At 47.5% G+C, this 20,249-nt stretch overlaps 2 protein-coding genes across 3 annotated transcripts; one reads left to right on the top strand and one right to left on the bottom strand.

Annotated features, from left to right (window-relative positions):
* Positions 1-5,244: 5,244 nt before the first annotated feature.
* SSR2 (signal sequence receptor subunit 2) lies at positions 5,245-9,769 on the bottom strand. Of its 2 annotated transcripts, none has more exons than XM_041126056.1 (6): positions 9,749-9,769; positions 7,834-7,988; positions 7,168-7,266; positions 6,641-6,749; positions 6,386-6,463; positions 5,245-6,062 (listed from the first exon to the last, which is right to left on the bottom strand). In XM_041126056.1, exons 2-6 carry the CDS (start codon positions 7,986-7,988, stop codon positions 5,952-5,954), a joined length of 552 nt encoding a protein of 183 aa, XP_040981990.1. In that variant the 5' UTR covers positions 9,749-9,769; the 3' UTR covers positions 5,245-5,951. The 2 variants fall into 2 exon arrangements, with proteins under 2 accessions (XP_040981990.1, XP_029879833.1); XM_030023973.2 differs by lacking the exon at positions 9,749-9,769 and adding an exon at positions 9,124-9,247.
* A 2,113-nt stretch (positions 9,770-11,882) lies between these two features.
* CCT3 (chaperonin containing TCP1 subunit 3) lies at positions 11,883-20,161 on the top strand. Its single transcript, XM_030023969.2, has 14 exons — positions 11,883-12,035; positions 13,380-13,441; positions 13,910-13,960; positions 14,056-14,118; positions 14,714-14,810; positions 15,223-15,340; positions 15,531-15,717; positions 16,202-16,351; positions 16,825-16,957; positions 17,397-17,478; positions 17,604-17,784; positions 18,073-18,318; positions 18,914-19,045; positions 19,792-20,161. Exons 1-14 carry the CDS (start codon positions 12,005-12,007, stop codon positions 19,894-19,896), a joined length of 1,638 nt encoding a protein of 545 aa, XP_029879829.1. The 5' UTR covers positions 11,883-12,004; the 3' UTR covers positions 19,897-20,161.
* The last annotated feature ends 88 nt before the right edge of the window (positions 20,162-20,249 follow it).

Here is a 20,249-nt window from a genome sequence, read left to right as displayed (position 1 = left end):
AAAGGGAACTTGGCACAAAGAACCTCAATTCAGCAGTTTATCTTGACCAATTAGACTGAGACAAGTTTCACATTTTTTAGTTGGTATAACCAAGTATGTCCTATGTTTATGCGCGTGTACAGAGTTGGTACAACCAATTATGTCTTATGTTTATGCGCGTGTACAGAGTTGATCTAACCAATCATATTTTATGCTTGTGCGCGTGTACAGTGACTTTGCAGAATATGTGATTATAAATACGTGTGTGTTTTAGCAATAAATGTCATCTGCTTTCAACTTTACAGGCGTCCGTTTATTTCTACCTCCTGCGCTCTACCACCTAACAATGTCCCTGACTTACTCTCTTATCTGGATAGAGCCCAGCTCCAAAAGATAACCCCCCTGCCGGAGAGCCAGGGATGCCAGGCTCATTCACCAAAGCAGCAGGAACTTTGCTTTAAAAGTTACAATTCATACTGAATATGAGCTAAACTAAATCCTCAGCCAGCACTGATTGAGATTAGGATTTTAATGATGAAGAAGGTGGGGATGCGCAAACTTCTGTGACGTGCCCAGGGATTTCTCCCTAAGAGATATTACTGCGAAGATACTAAAGGAGTGGGAAACTCCCCTATTGCTTGAAAAAAACCTTCTCTCCTGATTTCAGGCTATCATTCCCTTTATCACTTCCCACTAATTGTACTACAACAGCCCAAAGAGGCAGGAAATCCCCTGCCCTGAGCCTGGCTGGAGTGATTTACAGCTCCCTACAGCAAACCACAGGCAAAATGGCTTTGGGAAGACTAACAGATAGACCTGTCTGTGCTCGTGTGACCCATTCAGTGGCTCACACCAGCAAAGAGGGGATGACTACAGCTGTATGACACTATTAGTTTGCTCCAAATTTTTGATTGGTTTGCCCCCAATTTTTCTTGTGTGCCTACTTTCAGTTATTTGTCTATTCTCAACATTATTTTGGAATGGAATGAGAGCAATAGAATGCTTTAATGAAGTCACTGAGCTAATGGCTACATCATTAAAACATTGGTATATCTGAAGATACAGCTAACACTGAAAAAGGAAAGTTAAAGAACTTTAAATATTATTTCTTTTTTTTTAATAGTCCACGTAAATTTAGCATTTGTATAATTCATACACATTTTTAATTAATCAGATAGTTCTATAGCTTGAACAATCAGGAAGGGGCTTTAATTTTGTCAGAAATTAAGGTGTAAATGACGGAAGCTTGCTACAAAGTACTGTTTAAATTCTTGAATCTTCATATTGTTAGGACAACTTTTCAACAAAGTAATGTAAGACAGAAGGAGAAGACAAGTATAGCTGTACACCCTAAACCGTGGGGACCATTTGTAAATTTGCAAATTTACTTTATTCAGATGCCTAAATGCAATAATTCTGAGCACGTCCTTGTCATTTTAGATGTGTTCTCAGGATGGAGGCCTGTCCTTGTAAACATGCAGATGAAACAACTGTTGGAAAAAAAATGCTGAGAGAATTAATTCATGGGTTTAATATTCCCCTAACACTAGACAGCAATAGGTCACCCATTTTACTGGACAAGTAATGTAGAAAATTTGGGTAACCCTACAAATAGAACCTAAGTGTCATTTTGCCCATCACCCCCAAGCCAGTGGGGCTGTAGAGAGGAAAAACTGATTTTAAAACCAAGTGAGCAAGAATTTGTGCAGAAACTGGCCTGAAATATCTGGATGTGTTACCTTTCCCATTGATGCATACGAGAAGCATTGTGAATAGAAAATATGGGCCGTCGCCCCATGAGATTTTGACAGGCAGACCCATGGGACTGTCTTATGGGACTGTCTTACACAACATCCTTAACTCCCATGCAGTCAAAGTTAAAACTAACAGATAATGCTTTCCTAAAACATCGCCAGGTATTAATGAAATGTTTAAGGACTTTCCACACACAGCTGAAAGAAGTTTTACCAGAACCCACTACTAAAGTACCTCCTTGAAATCTGGAGACTGGGTCTACATGAAGGTATACCAGTGAAAAATCACGCTTCAGCTGCACTGGAAGGGACCTGCTCGGCTACTGGTAATTACTAATGCTACAGTAACGTGCAAGGGCTGCTCAGCTGGAGCCGCACTTCCCAGTGCAAAAGGGTCACACGGTCTTCAAACACAACGCGGAGTGTATCACCTGTCACAGCAGAGCTGGGTGATCTGGATGAACTTGCTTTGATCAAATGTCAACAGAAGTACCATCTACAACCCTGCAAATAGACTTTGATGACCCTGTTATTATCATCTGAACCTGTTGATTGTTTTTAGAAATTGTAGTTTTGTTTACTCTGGGATTTTGCATTTGGGTTTATGTTATTACTGGTCGTACACTAACTCGTAAGAATTGTTATATGATAAAACCTTAAGAAATTAAGGATTATTGGGGGTATGTGGCTCTAAGGCCTCTTAGATGCTGTCTGTTAATTGGATTAACACCTGTACCTTAGGATTGGCTTGGTTTTATGGGTTTTTTTCCTTGATATTTCGATACATCCAGACCTCTTCTGGAATGACAGGCACAACTTACCCCAGCGTACCAAGCAAAGCATAAAATGCTCTGTGCAAAATCCACTTGTTAAATATTTGGCAAACTGGCTTCCACCAGTTTGCACAAACATTTCTCCCCTGGCTAGGAGTGTCAGAATTATAAAGGGCTGTCATAAACGTATCTACTGTAATGAAGAGATGGGTAATGCTATTTCAGCCTTCGAGGTAAAACAAACATCCTGGATAGCCCTGCAAAAGAGTGGCATTAAATTATGTGCGTATCACTCAAGAAAGGTACATGTATACACCACTTGCTGTACAGATGCAGACCAAGATCAGAGAATAGAAATGGACATAAAATTTGAGGTAAACTTCAAATACTGCATGAAATACCTGAAAAAAACATAAAGAACCCTTTTTAACTTGTGTGGAAGGCTCCCAGACATGAAAGAATGGTTAGGGAAAAACTGCTTAAGAGAGCATTGAAGTATAATTTGTTAGGCTTATTAAATTTGATGGTTATGTATGCATTAGTTCTGCTGAGCTTACATCGCAGCCAATTGGTATGTAAAAAGATAGAACAAGGCGTAACGCAAGCAGAGCCCAGTTAGTTGGCAGAGCAAGCGCAGAACCTCACCTTCACCAACCCCCTCGTTCTTGTCAGCTCCAAAACAGAAAACTCACCACCTCGGGCTCCCACAGGGAAGTGGCCGAGACCGAAAGTTGTTGCTGGCCCTCACCTTCCCTCGGCAGCCATTTCACAGCCCTACCAACACTTGTACTCTGCGCTTGCTCTACCACCTCACCTTCACCCTTGCCAGAGCCCAGGTCCCGCCAAACCTCCAAGGCACTCAGGACAGAAGCAGGTGTTGGAAAAGCCCAGCAAATGCCAAGGGGCTCTGTGGAATGCAGCAGGGCCCCACACAGGCATCAGAAAAACCTGGTGAAACCTCTGGGATACTGTAGAGAACAGCAGGGCCCTGCCAGTGCACAAGCAAAGCCTGGGCCCTGCTTCCCTCTAGTTTCACTGGAGCCTTCGCCAGGCGTTTCCAGGGCCCAGCCACACTCTGGAATTTCCTTGGGCCTTCACTGAGCTTTGCCAATGCCCTGGCAGTTCCCTGATGCACTCCAGCGTGCCTTGGGGCCTTCGCCAGGTGAAAGAGAGGGTGCAGCCAGTGGCAGCAAAGGTTGGGGTGAGGACGTGAGGAATCCTGGCTTGGAAATATTGCTCTGGTAACAGCGGCACAGCGTTTGCTCCAGCACGGCCCAGGATTTCTCAGCTGTCAGCACCGTGCTGTTGAGTGGTGTATTGGGTTTGCGTGGCAAGGTTTTGGTAGCGGGGGGGCTACAGGGGTGGCTTCTGTGAGAAGTTGCTAGAAGCTTCCCCATGTCTGATAGAGCCAATACCAGCCGGCTCCAAGATGGACCTGCTGCTGGTCAAGGCCAAATCCATCAGCAATAGTGGTAGTGCCTCTGTGATAACATATTTAAGAAAGGAAAAAAAGTTACAGTGGGCACAGAAACTGCAGCCGGAGAGAGGAGTGAGAACATGTGAGAGAAACAGCCCTGCAGACCCCCAGGTCAGTGAAGAAGGAGGAGGAGGAGGTGCTCCAGGCGCCGGAGCAAATATCCACCTGCAGCCTGTGGAGGACCCCACACCGGAGCAGGGGGATGCCCCAAAGAGGCTGTGACCCTGTGGGAAGCCCACACTGGAGCAGGCTCCTGGCAGGACCTGTGGCCCCGTGGAGAGAGGAGCCCACGCTGGAGCAGGTTTTCTGGCAGGACTTGTGACCCCGTGGGGGACCCACGCTGGAGCAGTGTGCTCCTGAAGGACTGCAGCCTGTGGAAGGGACCCATGCTGGAGCAGTTCGTGAAGAACTGCAGCCCGTGGGAAGGACTCACAGTGGAAAAGTTTGTGGAGGACTGTCTGCTGTGGAAGGGACCCCACACTGGAGCAGGGGAAGAGTGTGAGGAGTTCCACCCCTGAGGAGGAAGGAGCGGCAGAGACAACATGTGATGAACTGACTCCAACCCCCATTTCCTGTCCCCATGCACTGCTGGGGGGTAGGTAGAGAATTTGGGAGTGAAGCTGTGCCTGGGAAGAAGGGAGGGGTGGGGGGAAGGTGTTTTAAGATTTGGTTTTATTTCTCATTACCCTACTCTGGTTTGATTGGCAATAAATTAAGTTAATTTTCCCTAAGTCGAGCCTGTTTTGCCCATGACGGGAATTGATTGAATGATCTCTCCCCATTCTTATCTCGATCCACGACCCTTTTGTTATATTTTCTCTCCCCTGTCCGGCTGAGGTGGGGGGAGTGATAGAGCAGCTTTGGTGGGCACCTGGCCTCCAGCAACTGGCCACACCGAGCCACACAGTGCCCCAGGAGCACAGCTACATATGAACAGCCACTGCCTCCCTGCCCAAAGCAGAAATCAACCACCTCTCACCACTTGCAGGCCCCCACTGTGCCACCACCTTTCCTGTAGGAAAAGCACAAATGAATGCTCAACATGCAGCCACATTTACTTACGGCTGTGAAGAGAAATCTTATACTAAGGCTTGGAGTTGTCAGGAAAGCTGGTGCAAGGGACAAGGCCTTCTGGGCCCTTTTTTCCCTCTTTCATTTATTTTATCAATAGTGATTTATTTTACTGACTGTATGCCCATTAGCTGCTTCTGAAGGCAGCCAGGTACCTCCAGGACTTCTCGGTAAAAGAACGGCAGGCTTCTTTCATGGTGTTCATTTTATTATAAAATCCTCAGTACCTCAACCCTTAACAGAGCAACCAGAAAGAACAAAAACACAGCAGTTAGTTAACTGCTCAGCAAAATGCAATGGGGCTTCCTAGAGAACAAGCATCTACAGGGACCTCCCATGCCCCACTTAGCAAAGCAGCAGCTCTAAGAAGCATCTCTCAAAAGGAGACCTGTTTTTGTCACTAGATAGAGCTGCTTCTCACAAATGTTTCAGCAAGGCAGGCAGCACTCAGAGGGGGGGGGCCCTGAGATTTAATACATTTGAGAGGACTGCAGCAGGCAAAGACCCATTTGGCTCAACGGAGCCCCAAAGGCAGCACCGATATCAGAAACACTGCGGGGCTGCACCCCCTGCAAGCTCCTCTGGACGTTAACACATTCGTATCATCACAGACGTGCTGGCACTATGTCTGCAATGGAGTGACAGGTCTCTGCTCCAAATATGCAGACAAGGGGGTTGGGGTTTTTTTTTTGTTTGCTTGTTTCTTTTTAAAAATGTGGAAGACAACACATCACTGCCATTGAAGCACTTGATTCCCTCTTGCCAACAGGGCTGAAGCACAGCCCAGGCAGCGCTTTGCAGGGGGGACTGTTGCTGATCCCAACACACCTGCAGTTCTGGGTGGGTTAATGTTTGTTCTTTCCTGAGCTCTGGGGTGCTGGTGGCATTTGACTTTGCTCAGTTCTTTTTGGTTTTGGGGGTGTCATACTTTCTCTTGCTTGAGTACCACAGCAGCAGTGGGATCCCAATGGAGGGCAGGGTCATCACACCAAAAGCTGCCCAGTCCAGCTAGAAGGAGAAATTGTTAGAAAAAGGTCAAAACAAGCCATGTACAGATGAGTCTTACAGCAATCAGGTCTTCTACTCTCAAAGCTTCTGGCTCAAATCCCACAGTGCCAGCTCCTTCACAGGGGTAGCTGGGATAAAACTCTTTGCTTTTTCTGTGATACTCTTCTGGACAACTGATACGGATTAATTGCAATCCATGTTGCAACACCACTTCCAGGTGACTGTAGTGCAAACCAAACACACCACAAACTGGCAAAAAGCCGCTGTGCTGGGTTGCACAGTTGCTGCAGTGCAATTTCAATTACCAGTTGAAAGGTACTTACAAAGTGAGGGGAGAACCTCCTGTCAAACTCACGCTGAGCCAAGATTCCTCCCTGCCCAGGAGCACTAGTGAAACCAACCTGAAAAAGGTAGGGGGAAAAAGATAGCATTTGCTACTTTTCCTTCTTGCAACAGACTCTGTGCAGTATAAGAGTGCAGGGACATGCATCATCCCCTAACAAGCAGCTCAAAGAGCACAGTCAGCTGTATCATCTGCTGTCCGATTTGGGAAAGGATCCTATAAACAGTCAACTCACCACAACCTGTCCACCCTCCTGTGCCAGGTATGTGATGGTAGCAGAGGTGAAGTTGAAGTAACCAGCTTTGAGAGGCCGCAGAACCACAGTGTGGGACACATTACTTGCTCTGAGAGCCATAAATTAAGGAAAATAGTTGCAATGCAGAGGAAGAAAAGTGAGGAGATAGGTAAGGAGCCTCGAACGAGGTGGAAAAGTCAGTCCTGCTGACAGATCTGAGTCCTCTGTGGTTACAGACATCCAGACTCATCCAAGGCTGATCCAGCTGCTCCTCCTTCCCAGCAGATGAATTGCATGTGGACCTGGCCCTGTTTGCAAGGAACTTCTTTTTCCTTTTTTTTTTTTTTTTTTTTTTTTTTTTTTTTTTAAACAAATCACCTTCAAGGAGACCAGAGGTTTGCATTCAATACCCTGCCCACGGTCTGGCATGCTGGAATTTCAGTGACAACAACTGAAGACAGGAGAGCTACAGGATGCTTAGGGGTAAGAAGGAGCGTTGGGAGAAATTTCAAAACATGAAAAGATACGGAGCGATCCTGTCCCACTTGACATTGAGCATCCCAGAGACGATGCCAAAATCTTCTGGGGGGAAAGAATCATCTGACAGCTCCACATCTAAAGCAGCACTAAAGGCAACAAAGAAAGGGATGAGAATAGAATCTTAGACTTGTCATTCTACTCACGGGGGACTGCACCAAAGAGGGATGACAGTTCCATACTGGCAATTCAGCAGCTGGAAGAACTGGTATTTGAAACAAAGAGTCACCAATACAAGATGGGGAGGAGAGTCAAGGTGTATTGCAGGGAGACCACAGAAAGAGGAAGGCAAAGCTGAAAGAAACTGCAAAAAAGACAGGAAACCAGACATGAAAAAGAGCTCAAGAAACCAAGAAAGGGAGGCTGCATGCATGGGGTGCAGAGTGTCACAAGACACAAAAGTAACTACACCATGTTGGACCAACAGCTACAGCAGCCACGAGGTGAAATCAGGAAACAATGAAAGCAGGGACAATGGAACAGGAAGAAAAAGGCAAATTGCAGGGTCAAACCTTCAAGCACTGCTGGTAAGCTCAGAGTTAGGGGGAGCAAAGGTAAGAGCACATCATGGAGCCTAGAAATAAGTCTCATACCCTGCAGACGCACACACATAACATTTGCTCCTGGTCAATATCAGAAGCCTGGACAAGACTCACCTGGAGCCAACATTGTAGATGTTGTACTGCAAAGTCAAGTCCTTGCCCTCCACTGCATATCTGTTTAACAGAGATTTGGAGGCCAGGAGCCTGGCGCCTTCCTCACAGCGGGCCACATAAAACAGGGCAAACACAGCAAGAACCAGGAGCTTCATCTAGAAGCAAAAGAAAATGGAATGTAATTCATAGTTTAATTACAAAAAGAACACAAACAGGACAACTAAACAAGACAATTCAGGCATTCATGTGTAGTAAGACACGAACACCTGTATACTTCACAGCAATATTGATAAAGGATTATCACAAGCTGGCAGAAAATTACCATGGTTCCACACAAGTCTTGCAACTGCCCCTGAAATACCTCTGCGCTCTCCTACAAGGATGTAGGAAGTGGCACAGCAGTGTCCCAGATCAGCAGGCACGGAAAAAAGACAACGGTTTTCTCCCTTTTCAAAACCCCAACAAGTATCACTCCCCTTTATCACAACTCGGTAATTGGCAAAGGTCTCAGACGACAAAGCCTCTTCTAGTAACTTTCAGAGCAAAAGCTTTGGCAATTAACAGTTTCACCAGTTTTAGCAATTACCAGTTAATTGCTGTACAACACAGTTAGCTCTTCTTCCCATCAAATTCTCTGTTCTTATCAGAAAGTACTAGCTCCTCATTTCAAACATTTGTTATTCTTTCCTATTTCCAGCCACTGAGGTACCACCAACTCCCTCCAGCGGCCTTTTGGTCCCCAGAAGTCCCTGCTTCAGGCCACGTGTTCCAGTTCCCCTGAGCCTAGCACCTGTGGAGCTGCCCTGCTAAGCAGACAAGGAGACACCGTCATTATATATGCAACCCATTAGGAAACTTGTTAGTGCTTTTAAATGCAAAAACTGCTCACATGTGAGAGCCTCCACTCTCTATGCCCCAGGACCTTTCCTTCCCCTCAATACTCCCTTGCCACAGTCCCTACTCCAGCATTTCCACTCTAGGCTGCTCCTACACACCCACACAGCCCAGAGACCCAAAGGTAAGCTCAGAGATACTGCTCCATGCCAAAGAACCGCCCAGTTTCACCGATCGCTGCCTGCAGGAGACCCAGCCACCAACACTCCAGCAGAAGACCCTGGCTAGTCCCTCACATCCCCTCAAAACCCACCCCCAAGCCAGACCCTTCCCAGGACCCCCCGCCTCCAGAAATCGGGAGACACTCCACCAAGCTCCTCCCTTCATGGATTCCTCCCCGACCCCTAGTCCCTCCCCACGAAGCCCCCCGCCCTACAACTACCCCCGGTCCCTCACCGTCCCTGCCCCACGGAAGGCCGTGTCAGCGCAGAGGCAGCGGAAGCACGACAGACCGGAAAATGGCGCCTCGGCGGCGGCCTGCGGCACCCTGGGAAATGTAGTCTTAGCCCGCCCGCCAGTGGCGGGGGGGGGGCCTCCGCGCCTGCGCAGAGCCCGTCTCTGCGGCCGCTGCCCGGCCTCCTGCTGCCGCTGCCCCGCCTCGTGCCGCTCTGGGGCTTCCCTCCGGGGGAAGAGGGTTGAAGCACTTGTCTGCAGAACACCAGGTTTTAGTCCAAAAATACCGCTTCCAAACCCTCCGGGGGAAAACAGAGCGCTGCCCGCTGCCCCCCGCCCTACCCCAGACCCCGCAGTGGAGCCGCCCTGCACAGGGCAGCTCCTGGAGCCTCAGGCACGGCTCGCTGGGGTTTTGATACGCGGCAGGACAGGCTTGCACCTGGGAGGTGCAGGCTGAAGGAATGCACCTTGGCAGGACTCGGCTTCCCCTTAGGGGGAAGGGGACAAGCAGCCTGAACCTGTGATTTGGGTTTGCTGGAGGCCCATTGCTGAAGTTACTGCTTTGGGAGTGAAGACAACAAAGCTGCCAAGCAAGGATGCAACATAGGAAGCCAGAAGGCAGCCATACCTCCCCTCTTCCTTTGGCTACTGCTTACGTTTCTCTCCATCTGTTCTTGAGGTCGGTGTGATTCTCCTCTTGTCCCCTTCTTCAAGAGCTCTGGGAACAAGGGGAAAAAGAGGCGCCCTCCCCACTTTGTCTTCAGTTAGTGACAAGCATGTAGAGCAGAAGCCTGATGACCACCATGGCTTGGAAGAGCACTTCAACAAGAAGCAGCAGCACACCGAAGAGGAGGATGGCCAGCAGCTCCACCCAGCTCACCAGTGCTGCCAACTGCATAGAGGCTCTGTAAAGCGACGAGGGAGAAGAGGAGGAGAGCAGGGAGGAGGATCAGTGTTAAATTCCTCAAACGTCAGGTGCGATGCCTCTCCTAGTGCACAGACCCCAGAACTATACCTTCATGTATCAGGGATGCTCTGCTTAACTAACCACACACCAGAGACGCTCCACCCTTCTGTTTCCGACAGATTAGGAAATGTCCTGACCTCCCTGTTGCAAAACCAGTAACAAAAGAGAAAGCCACAGGGCCCGATTTTCAGTGCTGGAGAAAGCCTTGAGAGGTCACCTGTTCCATGTTTCTCAGGCAGTTGCCTGCAGAACTCTGGTGGGAGAAGGACCACAAATCCACACCTCTGTACACATATTCCTCCTCACACACACAGATCATAGAATTGTAGAATGGTTTGGGTTGGAAGGGACCTTAAAGATCATCTAGTTCCAACCCCACTGCCATGGGCAGGGACACCTTCCATTAGACCAGGCTGCTGAGAGACCCATCTGACCTGGCCTGGAACACTTCCAGAGATGGGGCATCCACACAGCACATGAATCCACCTCTCCAGGGTCCCAGCCACTGGCTCCATGTACCACATCATACTCTTTCTTTTATCAAAGTTCCCTGCTCCCAATCTTTGCCAACAGTTCTCCATACACCCACTTTTTTCTTTCCCTGCTGACCCATGCAGAGCTTATCCAAGCTGCAGACTATGGAAAGCATCACAGAGCTTAAATTGATGTACACCGAGGCAGTGTAACCACAGGCTGGGCTTCTCTCTCCCACACCTCAGCAGGGTTTGCTGCAGTGCCAGGATAGACTAGGACCCCATCACACAAACGCTGAGAAAATACCTGTCCTTGGCCTAAGAAGCTGAGAGCTTTTTACAAAGAAGAGGGTTGAATTTCCTCTGCAAAGCACCATAGTCAAGCAGCAGTTGGTTATCAAAGGTTAATGCATCCAACCTACTTCTATGTGTTTTTCTTCCTGGCTAACAGTTGGGGGGTCTATGTGAGCTGGAAGAGAGCAAGTAATTATGAGGGAAGTAGACAAAGCCTTGTTATTGAGCAGAACAATTCGAGGGGGAAAAAAATCAGACAAGCTGAAAACTTTTCTAGTCGCACTGGCTGTGAAAGGGCAAACTGAACTGGTTTTGCACCCTCTTTCCCTGTAATTAACACCGAACAACTGGAGGGGCCTGACGAAGTGCACCGTGACAGAAATGGCTGCTGTGGGGATGCCTCAGCTGCAGGCCGAGGACTCCAAGGCGAAAAGCAAAGCCTCTAGGGCACTGGGAGGGTCTCAGGTCCCACCAGGCAGCTCCGCTTCTGCCTCTGAGGCGCCGAAGGGGCCGCGGTAGGGCAGAGCAGCGGCTGGGGAAGGCCGCGGGGGGGCGGCCGCGGCCTCAGGAACTGTCCCTCCCAGCATGCCCCGCGGCAGGCAGCCGCGGCGCGGGATGGGCGAGACCACGGCGCTGACAGGGAGGGGGGTGAGCGTTGAGGACTTCCCTTCCACAGACGGTTCTCGGAGACAGGATCCGCCCCCCAGCTCACCGGTGGAGCCACCGCATTGCGGCTGCGGTACCTTCCAGATGCAACGGGGAGCGCGGCAGGAGAGTGTCCCACATGCGACCGCCCAACGTTTGCTCGTCCGGCCCCTTTGCGTACGTGCAGTGAGTCCCCCCAGCATCGTCCATTCGCGCGGCGCCAGCAGCCCGCACAATGCGCAGTCCGACGCGGCCCCGCCCAACGCGCCGCGGCCCCATGCGCTGGGGCCTCGCTTCTCAACCGAACCCGCTGTGAGCGCCAGAGAGGCGGAGGAGGAGGAGGAGCACCGCCTCCTTATTGGACGGCGGGTCGGCGGCGCGGTGCGGGATTGGTCATTGCGGGGCGGAAGGCGGGGCAGGGTGAAGCGGCAGTTCTCGGAGCGTGCGCCTTGCCTTCGCTGTCTCCAGAAGGTTCCGCGCTGGGCGCCGCGCTTGAGCTGCCGCAATGATGGGCCCGCGCCCTGTCCTCGTGCTCAGTGAGTGTTGCCGCCGGCCGGCCCGGCCCCCGGGGGGCTCCCGGAGGGGGGGGGGGGCGGGGAGCGGAGGACAGAGGAGGGGGTCCCCCTTTGCTTGTCATCTTCCTCGCCGCCATGTTGGTTCCCCCTCGCGGCCCGGCGCTGCCTCCCAGACCCCCGGTCCAGCCGGGACCACCCCCCCGCCTCTCCTCCGCTCCGCTGGACCCCGGCTCCCGCCCCCGGCCGCCCTGAGCTCCCCCCTTCACTGTGTCTCCTCAGTCCTCGCAGGCTCTCCGCAGGCATTGCCCTGTCCTGATGGGCCGTGCCTCCTCCCCCCCCCCCCCCCCCCCCCCGCCTGTGGCCCCACTTTGCTTCCTGCGAGAGAGATCTCAGGGTAGCGGAGCCCCCGCTCCTCCTTAAACCTCTCCTGGCAGATCATGTCTTCTCTCAGCTGTGTTTCTCCTCGTGTGTTTCTCAGCACGTTGCTTTGTGCCGCCCCGTTTGAACCCCTTGCACTTTGTGATTCTCTCACCAGCCTCCAATATGAGACTTTCCCGGAGGGGGGTTCTGCGTGGGTTTCTCATTCTCAGCTCTCCATCTGCTCTGTTAACCATTAACCTAAGAGGCAGGCTGTTGTAGCCCAGGGCCCCTTTGCTATAGGCCTGCTTACCCTATTCTTTGTGCTGCTTTTACTGTTGCTTTCTTTTGTTCTGCCTTATAAATCTATATGCACAAACATCCGCTCTTGAAGTAAATTATGCTCATCCAGTCTAAGCTTGTTATAAAACAAAAGCAGCACCAAGTGTAGATGTTCTTTAGAGCAGACCCTTTTGACAGCTAGTCCCCAAACATGGTTGTGAGCCTGTGATACAGCAATGGCTACTCACCCTAACGTGCCAAAGGCCCAGCAACACTGATGTACAAAATTTAATTTTAAACCAGCGTTCCACTTACTGTGCATGAGCATCTGTAACTTTTTTTTGACTGAAAACTACTGTGCAGCAGTTCGTAGTGTTTGTGGGACCTTGCGGGTTCTAGTGAGTCACTGCTGTTTGATTTTCTTTGGGGAATAGGTTATATTTCAGGGTTGCAAAGTTTTGTCTCAGTTGAATTATGATGCTAATCAGGAATTCTGTTATAATGAGGAATGTTGTTTTTCACTGAAACTCTTGTATGCTTTCTTAATAGTGGCTGTGATATTTATATTGTAAACTCTTAATTTAGAACTGGTCATATATCAAGTGTGCGTGACTGAGAGGGTGTCTTTAATGTACTGTCAGTATCACTTTTTCAGTCTTGGACTTCCTAGTAAGATCAGATTAAACTTATATACTTTAATTTTTTTTTTTTTCCTATGCGCTTTAGGTCAGAATATGAAACGTGAGTCTGGAAGAAAAGTCCAGACTGGAAACATCACTGCTGCTAAGGTACCGTATTCTCATGTCAGGCTATTTTGATTTTTTTTTTTATAGTATGTGTGCATATATATATATGTATTTATATATTTAAGAAGGAAAACTGGATCTGAAACATGTTTTCTCTAGTCTGTACAAATCCAGAGTAGAAGCAGCATAGAAAATGAATTTTCAGTGTTAAAATAATGGGTGCAATGTAACTGAACATGGCGGGGTTTAACACGCCAAAACCTCTTTCTCTGCAAAATCTGAAAGTGTATAAATTTTGATAGCCGATTTAAATAATAATTGAGTGTCTTGCCAGTGCTCTTATAATCCCTGTATTCTCATTCCCACACAATTCTTAACTTCTGCATCTAAGCAACTGCAGAGTCATTGGGTCACTTAAATTTTGCAGTGGCTGCTTATTTCATATAGACTATGTTTTTTTAGACTTTCTGATGCCCTCCTGTATTGCCTCATTTCTTTTGTTCCTCCTAGACTATTGCTGACATTATCCGAACATGTTTAGGACCAAGAGCTATGATGAAGGTAAGAACTTTTGTTGAAATACCTGTGCTGCATACTGACTAGAAATGCTACACATATTATAGTTCAGTGCAAATATTGCTTCTCTTTGGTTGCAGATGCTTTTGGACCCCATGGGTGGGATTGTGATGACCAATGATGGCAATGCTATTCTTAGAGAAGTAAGTTTCTCCTAAAGGATTGTCTTGCTAAACATGTGAGTCGGAATCTGCCAGGATACAGTTACATAGCTGCCAATGGAACTATTTTGTCATCTTCTGACTTGAGAGCCAGCAAGTACTAAACAGCAGTACCAAAAAGGGTGCTTACTGGGGGGGGAGGGAATTAAATATTTCCAGCAAACCTCTTCAGAAGAGTAGGTTTGATCCCAGGGTGGTGAGTTTTCATGGAGGTTTTACAAGACTGCTGTAAATTGTATGGTAATTGTAGCTGTAATCACTTGCATCAAAACCTTATGAGTAGATGCTTGCTTTTACAATGCCAGATAATTAGACCAAGAAATTATTGTCGTCTTCCTGGTGCAAGTGCTGTTAAAATAACATCACAAAAATCATAATGCCTGAAAAACCGTGGGAGACATAATATTGTGAAAGGTGAGGGCTTATTTTCAGTCTCAAAAAGGAAGAAAAATCTGTGCTATAGTTGGGCAGAATGCCTTTCATTGTTTAAAAGGTGTGGTATTTGTTCCATTGAGTGATGAAAGAAGTTTCAGCTTCAGTATTCTGGAACAAAAACATACCCATTGCTCCTGTACAGATTCAAGTCCAGCATCCAGCTGCAAAATCAATGATAGAGATTAGCCGTACTCAAGATGAAGAAGTTGGAGATGGGACCACATCTGTAATTATCCTTGGTAAGGAGAGTGAATAAGACATACTTTTATAAAGGGTTAAGGCTGAAGTTCGCCCTTTTTGCTCATCAGAGCCCAGTAAGTATGCCTTAATGAGACAGATACTTGTTATTTAGCAACCCTAAAAGTCAACCCTTTTATTTTTTTTTTTTTTTTTTTTTTTTTCCCCACCATGAAAGAGAATGCTAGGTTCATTAGATCACCTTAGGTGATCAGCTCCATGCTTTGGAAGGTTGTGTTCTTTCCCTCAGATAAGCACAGTTAAGTATAAAGTAAGGTATAGATGCCATTAGAGTTCTCTATGTGGACAGCAGATACTTTTTGTCTGATGTGCTGTACTCCTGTCTTGACTGTTGGTTGTTCTACTAACTTATCTGGGGAATTTTGATGGTTTGGTTTTGTTGGGTTTTTTTAGCCGGAGAGATGCTCTCTGTTGCTGAACAATTCCTTGAACAGCAGATGCACCCAACTGTGATCATTGGGGCTTATCGTAAGGCTCTGGATGACATGATCAGTATTCTAAAGAAAATTGGGTAAGTGTGAGCTGGTGGGAGTTGGAGAGAAGGGATATGGGGTTTCTGTACTGCTTAAAGATGATTCTTCAGGGAATCATGTTAGTAAAATGTAACTTAAATGTAATTGGAGAGGGACTTAATGGGATTATGAATAGATTGTAGCTTGGAGTATTACTCGGTTTACTGTTTGGTTTTTCATTTGTGTCAGCACTCCAGTGGACGTGAACAACAAAGAGATGATGCTTAAAATAATAAAGAGTGCTATAAATACCAAGGCAATAAACCGCTGGTCTGACTTGGCCTGTAGCATTGCTCTTGATGCTGTTAAGACTGTGGAGTTTGAAGAAAATGGCAGAAAGGAAATTGATATTAAAAAATATGCAAAAGTAGAAAAGGTGAGTATGCCCTGAACCATTTCTTATCTGCATGCCCCTTTCTCATTCTGAACCAGTTGTTCCTAGGATGCACTGGGAAGAATTTTGTGCTACTGATCTGCAGTCCACCAACATAACCCTTGATGATATTTTTGTCAGTGCTGTTAGCCTTGCTGGTTTACAGTGAAAACTGGGGCAGTTACTTCCACTCTTTTAGAATGTTTGTCAAAAAGGTCATTTAAGTTGTTTTGGTTTCCATCTTCCAAACACATGTTGCCAGGCAATAGGATGTGAGCAGTTTCTCGAGTTCTTCCATGGCTTTTTGCTTAATCTAAGTCAGAGTGCTCTTAAAATTAACACAGATTGTGACCTGGATGCATCATGGTTACTTGGGAGAGTTTTCCTTTTTCGGTACATGGGATGGATAGTTTCAGGAGCACAGATACACAGGTTTTTGTAGAGCAGACTGGCTTGTCTCATTTTCCCCCTTTCTTGTGTCTGTCAGATTCCAGGTGGTTTTAGTGAAGACTCCTGTGTTTTGCGTGGAATCATGGTGAATAAAGATGTAACTCATCCCAGAATGCGTCGCCTTATTAAGAATCCACGCATTGTCCTTCTGGATTGTTCGCTAGAGTACAAAAAAGGAGAGAGCCAGGTAAAGCAAGTCCTGTTAGAGATGTCAGCAACTTTTGATTTAAGACTGGTAAAGTGAACAAATACAGATAGTTAAAAGTGTGAGTGGCAAAAGGCTTTCTTTGTGTTCTGCCTTTCAGAGACCTTTTGCATATATAGGCTAATTGTGCTGTGGGGTCAGTACACTGGGGAAAAAGGTAGAAAAATATAACTGAGGCTACAGTGCTTTTACTCACTGAAGCAGCTACAGTGATTTGTGTATCTTAAGCGATGATCAAGAGTCAAAGAAATATTTCCGTGCTTTAATTAACACTAATGTTAAACTGACACAGTGTCACCGTTTATTTGATCAGTATTTTTCATTGTGTAGTTCTCCTCAACTCTTCCCCAGGCAATATTGGAGGAGTTAAGATCACTCAACCCAGGGGATCTGTGTCTAACTCATTGTATTTCTCCCAACCCTTCACTAAGATACTTACACCTCTTTCTGTGCAGACTGATATTGAAATAACGCGGGAGGAAGACTTTGCCCGTATCCTGCAGATGGAGGAAGAATACATTCAGCAGATTTGCGAGGATCTGATGAGAGTCAAGCCAGATCTGGTCATCACAGAAAAAGGAATTTCTGGTAATAACACATGTGATCCTTCTTTGTGTCAAATTCATCTTAATAAGGTTCATGCTATGTTAAGTGCACCATTCGGTACTTTAAAACAGAAGACCGAAACAAAACACAACCCCACCCCCCAACCTGATTTTGGTTTGGTTTTTAGCTTTCTAGCAAATAGTTCTACATTGCAGGCATTGAATTTGGTTCTTGAGGTTGCCTTGTGAACATGGACACTTAGGATAATATTTTGCTTTTCCAGCATTCAGAAATGATATCAAAACACAAGTGAGGATGAGTCTAGCAAACTGTGGAAAGCTGCATTGTGGTTTTGCCTTGCAGCTTAGTTTAAGAAGCTACATGTAGGTTTTTCTTTCCATAACCATTTTTACTTTAAAGACGCAAAGTTTGTCATGATCCTGCTTGATTCATCAATAAAATTGCACAAACCTGATTTCAGACTTGGCCCAACACTACCTGATGAGAGCCAACATCACCGCGATCCGCAGAGTAAGAAAGACGGACAACAACAGGATTGCCAGGTAAACGCTGTCTCTTCACTGGAGCCCATTCTTGCTGTCTATGGCATGGAGTTTTCATTCTTACCTCACCCTTTCTCCCCAGTTCTTACTTGTGAGCATTTAACTTGATGTTGTTTGTGCACTAGGGCCTGTGGAGCTCGCATTGTGAGTCGCACAGATGAGCTGCGCGAGGAGGATGTGGGAACTGGAGCCAGACTCTTTGAAGTTAAAAAAATAGGAGATGAGTACTTTGCCTTCATCACTGATTGCAGAGACCCCAAGGCTTGCACTGTTGTTCTGCGTGGAGCCAGCAAGGAAATCCTAGCAGTAAGTTATTACATGTTCTGCATCCCCTCCCATCCTGGCCACTTTCTTGGTGTCAGTAAGTCATTTCTTCCTTTTGAGCAGCTGTTGTATGCAAATGAAGCAAGCACAAGTTTCCTCTGGGTTCTGGAGCGACATAGAATTCCCATCTTGTGGGCTGTACTGTTCAGTGAAGGCAAAACTTGTATACTGCAGAGGAACCAGCCCAGCAGACTGTGGGCTGTGCTTTCAGCTGGTGGTGTGCTACAGTTCCCTGTAACCAATAAATCTGTGCTTTCATGCCTGTTGCAGGAGGTAGAACGCAACCTTCAGGATGCCATGCAGGTGTGTCGCAATGTCCTCCTCGACCCACAGCTGGTGCCAGGAGGGGGAGCTACCGAAATGGCCGTTTCCCATGCGCTCACAGAGAAGTCCAAAGGCATGACGGGTGTGGAGCAGTGGCCCTACCGTGCAGTAGCCCAGGCTCTGGAAGTCATTCCCCGAACGCTGATCCAGAACTGTGGCGCTAGTACCATCCGTGTGCTGACCTCACTCAGGGTAAGGCGCGTGGCACGGGATCGTCTGAAGAGATTCAGCCCTTTCCTGCTGTGTCCTACCGCTGAGATCATTTGTCCTTCCATAGCAGTGCCCTTGCCGGGGCAGCTTGTCAGGCTGTTGAGGGCGTAGCTTTTTAGGAGATGTGGTAGGCTTTAAAGGAAAGCTGGGTTGAAGTAACTGATCCGTTCAAGGTGATTGAAAGACTGTTGTTGGGTTTTTTGCATTGGCTGGGCTGCAAACATTTTTACCGAAGTTTTATGCCAAATTTGAAAGCATGAACATGGAATTAAATAGCATGTTTGAGGTACCAGAGTTTAAAAACAAAACAACAAAACTCTGAGGGTGAACAAAATCAAAATCTTCCTTTGAGATTAGGTTGGATGGCATGAGAGAGAATATCTCCAAGTCTTAACTTCTGATATAATTACGTGTTTCAGGTGGTGCTCAGTAACATGCTCGTGTATAAACTCTTGTATAAATCGAAAAAATTCTAAAGACCTTTTACTATTTTCCTGAGCCCATGGTCAGTCTGAATTTCCAGAAAGTGAATTTTGTGTCTTTCTCCATCAGTGGTGACCTGTCTTTCTCCTTACAGGCAAAACACACTCAGGAAGGCAGCCAGACATGGGGAGTGAATGGTGAGACCGGAGCCTTAGTTGATATGAAGGACCTGGGGATCTGGGAGCCTTTAGCAGTCAAATTGCAGACCTATAAAACAGCAGTAGAGGTAAGGAGAGAGGGGGGGGGAAATTTAAGAGCCTCTGTAGCATATCTCTTGGGAGAGGGGAATGTTACTACTTGTGCACTTGAATGTTTGGGTAAGCAGTGCAAACTGAGTGTGGTGCATGCCGGTGTTTCAGCGGGGTAACGCCGGAGGTGTGATGGTAAGGGATGCAGCACCCATGGGAGCCCATACGTGGGCTTTCAGAGGGGTTGATTTTTGATCCTGTGGCTAAAACTTGTTGTGTTCCATCCCACTTTTTTCTGCAAACTCTGCAGACTAGTTAGCCTCACAAGGATGGGCTGCTCCCAGTGACAGCCAGTGCTGTGACTGTGAGAAGTTCAGTGCCAGCGATGTGCTGGAATACAGTTAGTGGGCTTGGGAGCTTCAGCCCTTTGGATTGTCTGAGCGGCCTTGCATAAGCTGCCCTCCCCTTGTTAAAAGATCACACTTTAAGCATTTGCTTGCTGTTGTTAGATCAAAGGCAGTTTCTTGAAGGGATGCTCTGTCCCTTTCTTGTCAGACAGCTAGAAATAATTGGTGTCCCCTTTTCCACGGGGTGTCCCTGCCAGGTGCCAGAGTCATGGACTGATCCCACCTGCCTTTGATGGGCATCGTGTCCTTTCCGCTGTGGTGTTGCCACGTGCCGTGCTGAGAGAATAATTTAATTAACAGTGTGAAAGCCGGCTAGATTGGCTTTTATTCTTTGTGATCAGCTCCTGACTAAACCTGGGTATGGGGTTTCTCCCCAGACTGCAGTTCTGCTCCTCCGCATTGATGACATTGTTTCGGGGCACAAAAAGAAGGGTGATGATCAAAGCAAGCAGCCTGCTGCACCAGAGGCAACCCAGGAATAAGAGGGGCTGAGGCACTGCTGGGAAGAACCAGGCACCTCCAACTCCAACTATGGAAGAGCTGGTTGAAGTGACCCCGGACTGAGACGGAGCTGGGGAAAAGTTTGTCTAAAGTCTGTGGGAGGGAGGGGGAGAAAAAAAGCCCACGAAGGTGGGGGAAAGGGCTGACGTTTCATGTAAGTGCCCCTGCTCTGGATGGAGATACTGATGCTTAATTTAAGTCTCTGGATTAATTAAACTTTGAGACCGTTTGCCTCAAAAAAGAAAACACATCATTTCAGTCTGTTTGTGCGTTTAAGGTGGGTCAGGAAGGAGGGGGGAGGGTGCTGCCAGGGGGGCTCTGGGCGGGTTAAGGG

The sequence above is a fragment of the Aquila chrysaetos genome, chromosome 9, assembly GCF_900496995.4.
Source record: "Aquila chrysaetos chrysaetos chromosome 9, bAquChr1.4, whole genome shotgun sequence".
NCBI lineage: Eukaryota > Metazoa > Chordata > Aves > Accipitriformes > Accipitridae > Aquila > Aquila chrysaetos.
The sequence above is the reverse complement of the archived record's forward strand: the minus strand, read 5'-3'. Positions and strand labels throughout refer to the sequence as shown.